Source organism: Cyanistes caeruleus, chromosome 2 (assembly GCF_971803275.1).
Source record: "Cyanistes caeruleus chromosome 2, bCyaCae1.hap1.1, whole genome shotgun sequence".
Classification (NCBI taxonomy): domain Eukaryota; kingdom Metazoa; phylum Chordata; class Aves; order Passeriformes; family Paridae; genus Cyanistes; species Cyanistes caeruleus.
The window spans coordinates 1,526,298-1,535,603 of NC_141702.1; the positions used below are offsets into that span (position 1 = coordinate 1,526,298).

The 9,306-nt window shown below is 51.6% G+C and overlaps 1 protein-coding gene across 2 annotated transcripts in view; it reads left to right on the forward strand.

Moving 5' to 3' along the window:
- Positions 1-9,010, forward strand: part of EPHX2 (epoxide hydrolase 2) — a 34,874-nt gene extending 25,864 nt beyond the window's left edge. For both annotated transcript variants that reach the window (XM_086875395.1, XM_086875396.1), the window contains 5 exons: positions 1,039-1,141; positions 1,320-1,389; positions 4,742-4,822; positions 7,609-7,667; positions 8,808-9,010. In XM_086875395.1, coding sequence (XP_086731521.1) covers positions 1,039-1,141; positions 1,320-1,389; positions 4,742-4,822; positions 7,609-7,667; positions 8,808-8,892 — 398 coding nt within the window. In that variant the 3' untranslated portion in view covers positions 8,893-9,010. The remainder of the gene's footprint in view (positions 1-1,038; positions 1,142-1,319; positions 1,390-4,741; positions 4,823-7,608; positions 7,668-8,807) is intronic.
- Positions 9,011-9,306: the final 296 nt, after the last annotated feature.

Below are 9,306 nucleotides of genomic sequence, written 5' to 3' on the forward strand. Positions count from 1 at the left end.
TTTGGGAATTCCAAGGTATTTTGGGAATCCCGAGTGATTTGGGGGAGATCCCGAGGGATTTCTGGAGGGAATTCTGAAGGGGAATCCTGAGCGATTTGGGGGATCCTGAGGGAATTTGGGAATGCCGAGGGATTTTAGGGAATCCCAAATCCGAGGGATTTGGGAGATCCTGAAGGATTTTGGGAATTCCGAGGTATTTTGGGAATGCTGAGGGATTTGGGGGGGATCCCGAGGGATTTCTGGAGGGAATTCTGAAGGGGAATCCCGAGGGATTTTGGGGGGGATCCCGAGGGATTTTGGGGATGCTGAGGGATTTAGGAACCCCGAGGGATTCTGGGGAATTCTGAGGGATTTGGGAATCCTGAGGGATTTGGGAATCCTGAGGGATTTGGGGGATCCGGAAGAATTTGGGGGAATCCTGAGGGATTTGGGGAATTCTGAGGGATTTGGGAACCCCGAGGGATTTTGGGGATCCCGAGGAATTTTGGGAATTCCAAGGTATTTTGGGAATGCTGAGGGATTCGGAAGAGATCCTGAGGGATTTCTGAAGGGGAATCCCGAGCGATTTGGGGGATCCCGAGGGATTTTGGGGATCCCGAGGGATTTTGGGAATTCCAAGGTATTTTGGGAATCCCGAGTGATTTGGGGGAGATCCCGAGGGATTTCTGGAGGGAATTCTGAAGGGGAATCCCGAGGGATTTGGGGGATCCTGAAGGAATTTGGGAATGCCGAGGGATTTTAGGGAATCCCAAATCCGAGGGATTTGGGAGATCCTGAAGGATTTTGGGAATTCCAAGGTATTTTGGGAATCCCGAGTGATTTGGGGGGGATCCCGAGGGATTTCTGAAGGGAATTCTGAAGGGGAATCCCCAGGGTTTTGGGGGAATCCTGAGGGATTTTGGGGAATTCTGAGGGATTTGGGGGTGGATCCTGAGGGATTTGGGGGGGGATCCCAAGGGATTTTGTGGATCCCGAGGGATTTGGGTGATCCCGAGGGGGGTCGGGGGGACCGTTCCGGGTGGATCCCTCTCCTCCCAGGGGGGCTCCTGGTGGGATTCCCGGAAAACCCCCCCGGCAGCCGCCTGCTGCCCCCTCCGGAGCTGGAATATTACATCCAACAATTCCGGAAATCGGGATTCAGGTGGGATCCCGGGATCCGCCCCCCGAGCCCCCCAGAGCTCCTGGGGTTCCCTGGGATTCCCGGGGTTCCGTGGGATTCCCGGGGTTCTCTGGGATTCCCGGGGTTCCCTGGAATTCCTGGGGTTCCCTGGGATTCCCGGGGTTCCCTGGAATTCCGGGCACATTCTGGTTTTTCCCAGGGGTGCCCTGAACTGGTACCGGAACATCAGAGCCAACTGGGAATGGGCCCTGCGCGCCCGACACCGCAAGGTGGGAACGGATCCCGGTCCTGATCCCGATCCTGATCCTAATCCTGATCCTGATCCTGATCCTGATCCTGATCCTGATCCCAGTCCTGACCCTGATCCCGACCCTGATCCTGAGCCTGATCCTGATCCTGACCCTGATCCCGACCCTGATCCCAGTCCTGACCCTGATCCCAACCCTGATCCCGATCCTGATCCCAATCCTGAGCCTGATCCTGATCCCGGTCCCAGTCCCGAGCCCAATCCTGGTCCTGATCCTGGTCCTGATCCCAATCCTCAACCCAGTCCTGATCCTGATCCCGATCCCAATCCCGAACCTGATCCCAACCCTGATCCCTGATCCCAGTCCTGATTCCAGTCCCCATGCGGATCCTGATCCCAATCCCAATCCTGATCTTGATCCCGATCCCAATCCCGATCCCGATCCCAATCTCAATCCTAAACCTGATCCTGATCCCGATCCTGATTGTGATCCCGGTCCCAATCCAGATCCTGATCCTGATCCTTAGCCCCATCCCGATCCTGATCCTGATCTTAATCCCATTCCTGATCCCGATCCCAATCCCAATCCTGATCCTGATCCTGACCCTAATCTGGATCTTAATCCCGGTTCCAATCCTGGTCCCAATCCTGATCCTGATCCCAGTCCCAGTCCCAATCCCCATCCTGACACTAATCCTGGTCCTGATCCCAATCCTGATCCCAATCCTCGTCCCAGTCCCGATCCTGATCCCGATCTCAATCCCGAGCCTGATCCTGACTCTGATCCCAATCCCAGTCCTGATTCCAGTCCCCATCTGGATCCTGATCCTGATCCTAATCCTGATCCTAAACCTGATCCTGATCCCAGTCCTGATCCTGATCCCGGTCCCAATCCCCATCCTGATCCCCATCCTTATTCTGATCCCTGTCCCGATCCCGATCCTGACTCTCATCCTGATCTTAATCCCAGTTCCAATCCCGATCCCAATCCTGATCCCGCTCCTCATCCCAATCCCAGTCCCAATCCCGATTCCAATCCCCATCCCCATCCTTATCCCGATTCCCGTCCTGATCCTGATCCCGATCCCAATCCCAATCCCAAGCCTGATCCTGACCCTGATCCTGTTTTTTCTATCCCAATTCCAATCCCAATCCTGATCCCAATCCCAATTCCAATCCCGATCCCAGTCCTGATCCCGATCCCGATCCCGTTTCCCCACCCCGGATCCCGTCTGGATCCCCTGGGGATCCCCCGTTTCCCTCCTTTCCTGCTGGATCCCCCCAGTTCCCTGCTGGATTCCCTCGGGATCCCCCAAATCCCATTTTCCCCCTCGGGATCCACCGGGGATCCCCCATCCCCATTCCCATTATTCCCATTATTCCCATTGTTCCCATTGTTCCCATTATTCCCATTGTTCCCATTGTTCCCATTGTTCCCATTATTCCCATTATTCCCATTCCCATCCCCATCCCCATTCCCATTATTCCCATTGTTCCCATTATTCCCACTATTCCCATTGTTCCCATCATTCCCATTCCCGTTCCCATTGTTCCCGTTATTCCCATCCCCATCCCAATTCCCATCATTCCCACTATTCCCATTGTTATTCCCATTATTCCCACCGGTATTCCCGCTGGTTTTCCCGGTGTCATTCCCGCTGTTGTCATTCCCGTTGTTCCCGCCGTTATTCCCGCTGTTATTCCCGGTGTTATTCCCACTGTTATTCCCGTTGCTGTTATTCCCAGTGTTATTCCCACTGTTCCCGTCATTCCCGTTGTTTTTCCCGTTGTCATTCCCGCTGTTGTCATTCCCGGTGCTGTTCCCGCTGTTATTCCAGCTGTTATTCCCGGTGTTCTCGTTCCCGCTGTTCCCGTTATTCCTGCTCTTCCCGTTCTCATTCCCACCGTTATTCCCGGTGTTATTCCCGCTGTTTCCGTTCCCGTTGTCATTCCCGCTGTTCTCATTCCCCCTGCCATTAATTCCCGGTGTTCTCATTCCTGTTCTTGTCATTCCCGCTCTTCCCATTCCCATCATTCCCGCTGTTGTTATTCCCATCATTCCCGCTGTTCCCGTTATTCCCGCTGTTATTCCCGGTGTTGTTATTCCCGGTGCTGTTATTCCCGCTGTTCCCAGTGTTATTCCCACTGTTCTCCCCATTAATCCCACTGGTGTTATTCCCGGTGTTATTCCCAGTATTCCCGGTGTCATTATTCCCGCTGTTCCCGTTATTGCCGGTGCTGTTATTCCTGGTGTTCCCGCTGTTATTCCCATTCTCATTCCCGCTGTTATTCCCGGTGATGTTCCCGGTGTTCCGGGTGTTATTCCCAGTGTTATTCCCAGTGTTCTTCCCAGTATTCCCGGTGTCATTACTCCCGCTGTTCCCATTATTGCTGGTGCTGTTATTCCTGGTGTTCCCATTATTCCCGCTGTTATTCCCATTCTCATTCCCGGTGTTATTCCCGCTGCTGTTCCCGGTGTTCCCGGTGTTATTCCCGCTGTTATTCCCGCTGTTATTTACGCTGTTCCCGTTATTCCTGCTGTTGTTATTCCCGGTGTTATTCCCATTCCCATTCCCGCTGTTATTCCCGCTGTTATTCCCGGTGTTCCCAGTGTCGTTATTCCCGCTGTTCCCGTTATTCCCACTGTTATTCCCGCTGTTATTCCCGGTGTTATTCCCGCTGTTATTCCTGGTGTTCCCGTTATTCCCACTGTTGTTATTCCTGGTGTTATTCCCATTCCCGTTGTTATTCCCGCTGTTGCTATTCCCGCTGTTATTCCCATTCTCATTCCCGCTGTTATTCCCGGTGTTATTCCCGCTGTTATTCCCGGTGTTATTCCCGGTGTTATTCCCGGTGTTATTCCCGGTGTTATTCCCGGTGTTATTCCCGGTGTTCCCAGTGTCTTCATTCCTGGTGTTCCTGTTATTCCCAGTTATTCCCGCTGTTATTCCCACTGTTATTCCCGGTGTTCCCGTTATTCCCACTGTTGTTATTCCTGGTGTTATTCCCATTCCCATTCCCACTGTTATTCCTGGTGTTATTCCCAGTGTTCCCGTTATTCCCGCTGTTATTCCCGCTGTTATTCCCGGTGTTATTCCAGCTGTTGTTATTCCTGGTGTTATTCTTATTCTCATTCCCGCTGTTATTCCCGGTGTTCCCACTGTCGTCATTCCCGGTGTCATTCCCGGTGTTCCCGTCGTTCCCGCCGTCGTTCCCGGTGTCGTCATTCCGGCTGTTGTTATTCCCGTCGTTCCCGCCGTCATTCCCGGTGTCGTTATTCCCATTCCCATTCCCACTGTTGTCATTCCCGGTGTCATTCCGGCTGTTCCCGTCGTTCCCGCCGTCATTCCCGGTGTCGTTATTCCCGTTCCCAGCCGTCTCTCCCGGCGCTGTTGGTGACGGCCGGGAAGGATCCGGTGCTGGCGCCCGCCCTCAGCCACGGCATGGAGAGATGGGTGAGGGAGCCGGGAATTCCCGGAATTCCGCCGGGAAAAAACGGGAATTCTGGGAGGGGAAAAACGGGAATTCCGCAGGGGAAAACGGGAATTCCAGGGAAAAATGGGAATTCGGGGGGAGAAATGGGAATTTTGGGGGGAAAAATGGGAATTCTGCGGGGAGAAATGGGAATTTTGGGGGGAAAATGGGAACTGGGGGATGGGAAAATGGGAATTCTGGGAGGGAAAAATGGGAATTCTGGGAGGGGAAAAATGGGAATTCTGGAGGGGAAAAAGGGAATTTGGGGGGAGAAATGGGAATTTTGGGGGGAAAAATGGGAATTGTGGGGGAGAAATGGGAATTTTGGGGAAAAATGGGAATTCTGGGGGGAAAAATGGGAATTTGGGGGGGAAAAATGGGAACTGGGGGATGGGAAAATGGGAATTCTGGGAGGGGTAAATGGGAATTCCGCAGGGAAAAATGGGAATTCTGGGGGGGAAAATGGGAATTCTGGGGGGGAAATGGGAATTCCAGGGGAAAATGGGAATTCTGGGAGGGGAAAATGGGAATTCTGGGGGGAAAAATGGGAATTTAGGGGGGAAATGAGAAATCTTGGGGGAAAAAAATGGGAATTGTGGGACAAAATGGGAATTCCAGGGGAAAAATGGGAATTCTGGAGGGAAATCCGGGAATTCCAAGGGGAGAAAGGGGAATTGGGAGGAAAAATGGGAATTCTGGGGTGGAAATGGGAATTCTGGGGGGAAAAATGGGAATTCTGGGGGGAAATGTCTGGGGAAAAATCCAGAGGAAAAAATCTGGGAATTCTGGGGAAATCTGGGGAAAATCCAGGAATTCTGGGAAAAGTCATGGGGTTCTGGGAATTCCTAGAAAATCGAGGGGAAAATCTGGGAGTTTGGGGGGAAATCTGGGAATTCTGGGAAAATTGGGAACAAATCTGGGAAAAAAAACCGGGAAAAAAATCTGGGAATTCTGGGAAAATCTGGGAAAATTGGGGAAAAAATCTGGGAGAAATCTGGGAAAAATTCGGGAATTCTGGGAAAATCTGGGAAAAAAAATCCAGGAAAAAAATCTGGGAAAAATTTGAGATTTTAGGGGAAAAAAATGGGAATTCTGGGGAAATCTGGGGAAAAATCGGGAATTCTGAGAAAAATGTGGGGGAAATCTGGGAGTTTTGGGGAAAATCTGGGAATTCTGGGGAAATCTGGGGAAAAACCAGGAATTCTGGGAAAAATCGTGGAGTTCTGGGAAAAATCTGGGAATTCTTAGAAAATCAGGGGGAAATCTGGGAATTCTGGGAAAGTCTGGGAAAATAATCTGGGAAGAAAATCTGGGAAAAATCTGGGAAAATTGGGGAAAAAATCTGGGAAAAAAATCTGCGAGAAATCTGGGAAAAATTTGGGAACTCAGGGAAGATCTGGGAAAAACCTGGGAATTCTGGGGGAAATCTGGGAAAAAATCTGGGAAAAAAATCTGGGAAAAATCAGAGGAAAAATTGGGAGTTCAGGGAAAAAAAAATCTGGGAATTCTGGGAAAAATCTGGGAATTCTGGGAAAAATCTGAGGAAAATTTGGGAGTTCGGGGGAAAATTTGGGAAATAAATCTGGGAATTCTGGGAAATAAATCTGGGAAAAAAAATCTGGGAAAAAAAAAATCCGGGGAAAAAAAATCTGGGAAAAATCCGGGAATTCTGGGGAGCGCTGGATTCCCGGTGGATTCCCGGGATTCCCGATGGATTCCCGGTGGATTCCCGGGATTCCCGATGGATTCCCGGGATTCCCAATGGATTCCTGGGATTCCCGCTGGATTCCCGATGGATTCCCGGGATTCCCGATGGATTCCCGATGGATTCCCGATGGATTCCCGGGATTCCCGATGGATTCCCGATGGATTCCCGATGGATTCCCGGGATTCCCGCTGGATTCCCGATGGATTCCTGGGATTCCCGATGGATTCCCGATGGATTCCCGATGGATTCCCGGGATTCCTGATGGATTCCCGGGATTCCTGATGGATTCCTGATGGATTCCCGATGGATTCCCGATGGATTCCCGGTGGATTCCCTGGATTCCTGATGGATTCCTGGGATTCCCGATGGATTCCCGTTGGATTCCCGATGGATTCCCGATGGATTCCTGGGATTCCTGATGGATTCCTGATGGATTCCCGATGGATTCCCGATGGATTCCTGGGATTCCCGATGGATTCCCGATGGATTCCTGGGATTCCTGATGGATTCCCGATGGATTCCCGGGATTCCCGATGGATTCCCGATGGATTCCCAATGGATTCCCAATGGATTCCCGGGATTCCCGATGGATTCCCGATGGATTCCTGGGATTCCTGATGGATTCCCGGGATTCCCGATGGATTCCCGATGGATTCCCGATGGATTCCCGGGATTCCCGATGGATTCCTGGGATTCCCGATGGATTCCCGATGGATTCCCGATGGATTCCTGATGGATTCCTGATGGATTCCCGGGATTCCTGATGGATTCCTGATGGATTCCCGATGGATTCTCGGGATTCCTGATGGATTCCCGATGGATTCCCGGGATTCCCGCTGGATTCCCAATGGATTCCCGATGGATTCCCGATGGATTCCCGATGGATTCCCGATGGATTCCCGGGATTCCTGATGGATTCCCGATGGATTCCTGGGATTCCCAATGGATTCCTGCTGGATTCCCTGGATTCCCGATGGATTCCCGATGGATTCCCGATGGATTCCTGGGATTCCCGATGGATTCCCGATGGATTCCCGATGGATTCCCGATGGATTCCAGGTGCCGCGGCTCCAGCGGAGGCACATCCAGGACTGCGGCCACTGGACCCAGCTGGAGAGGTGGGAATTCCCCATTCCCAGGAATTCCCGGGAATTCCGGCTCCCCATTCCCAGGAATTCCCAGGAATTCCGGTTCCCCATTCCCAGGAATTCCCGGGAATTCCGGCTCCCCATTCCCAGGAATTCCGGTTCCCACATTCCCTGGAATTCCAGCTCTCCATTCCCGAGAATTCCCAGAATTCTGGCTCCCGGTTCCCAGGAATTCCGGTTCCCACATTCCCTGGAATTCTGGATTCCACATTCCCAGGAATTCCAGTTCCCACATTTCATGGAATTCTGGATTCCACATTCCCAAGAATTCCGGGAACTCCAGCTCGCCATTCCTGGGAATTCCTGCTCCCCATTCCCAGGAATTCCAGTTCTCACATTCCTAGGAATTCTGGGAATCCCGGCTCCCCATTCCAAAGAATTCCCAGGAATTCTGGTCACCCATTCCCAGGAATTCTGGGAACTCCGGCTCCCCATTCCCAGGAATTCCCAGGAATTCCGGCTCCCCCATTCCCCCCCCAAAAATCGGGATCTCCCCCCATTCCTGTGAATTCCGGCTCCCCATTCCCAGGAATTCTGGATTCCCCATTCCCAGGAATTCCCAGGAATTCCGGCTCCCCATTCCCAGGAATTCCCAGAATTCTGGATTCCCCATTCCCAGAATTCCTGGATTCCCCATTCCCAGGAATTCCCGGGAATTCCGGCTCCCCATTCCCAGGAATTCCCAGAATTCCGGATTCCCCATTCCCAGGAATTCCCGGGAATTCCGGCTCCCCATTCCCAGGAATTCCCAGGAATTCTGGATTCCCCATTCCCAGGAATTCCCAGGAATTCCAGCTCCCCATTCCCAGGAATTCCCGGAATTCCGGCTCCCCATTCCCAGGAATTCTGGATTCCCCATTCCCAGGAATTCCCAGGAATTCCGGCTCCCCATTCCCAGGAATTCCCGGAATTCTGACTCCCCATTCCCAGGAATTCCGTCTCCCCGTTCCCAGGAATTCTGGATTCCCCATTCCCAGGAATTCCTGGAATTCCTGGATTCCCCATTCCCAGGAATTTCCAGAATTCCGGCTCCCCCATTCCCAGGAATTCCCAGAATTCCGGCTCCCCATTCCCAGGAATTCCCGGAATTCCGCCCCTCTCTCCCCGCAGGCCGGCCGAGGTGAACCGGATCCTTCTGGAATGGCTGGAGCAGCTCCCCCCGGATCCTCCTTTTCCCGGGAATTCCAAGCTTTGAGCGGGAATTTCCCCCTTTGGAATTTCCTTTGGAATTTTTCCCTTTAGGAATTTTTCCCTTTAGGAATTTTTCCCTTTGGAATTTTCCCCTTTTTGGGAATTTTTCCCTCTGGAATTTTTTTCCCTTTGGAATTTTTCCCTCTGGAATTTTCCCCCTTTTTAGGAAATTTCCCCTTTTTGGGAATTATCCCCCTTTTTAGGAATTTTTTCCCTTTGGAATTTCTTTCCCTTTGGGAATTTTTCCCTTTGGAATTTTCCCCTTTTTTGGAATTTTTCCCTCTGGAATTTTCCCCCTTTTTAGGAAATTTCCCCTTTTTACGAATTTTTCCCTTTGGGATTTTTTCCCCTTTGGAATTTTCCCCCTTTTAGGAATTTTCTCCTTTGGAATTTTACCCTTTTTTAGGAATTTTCCCTC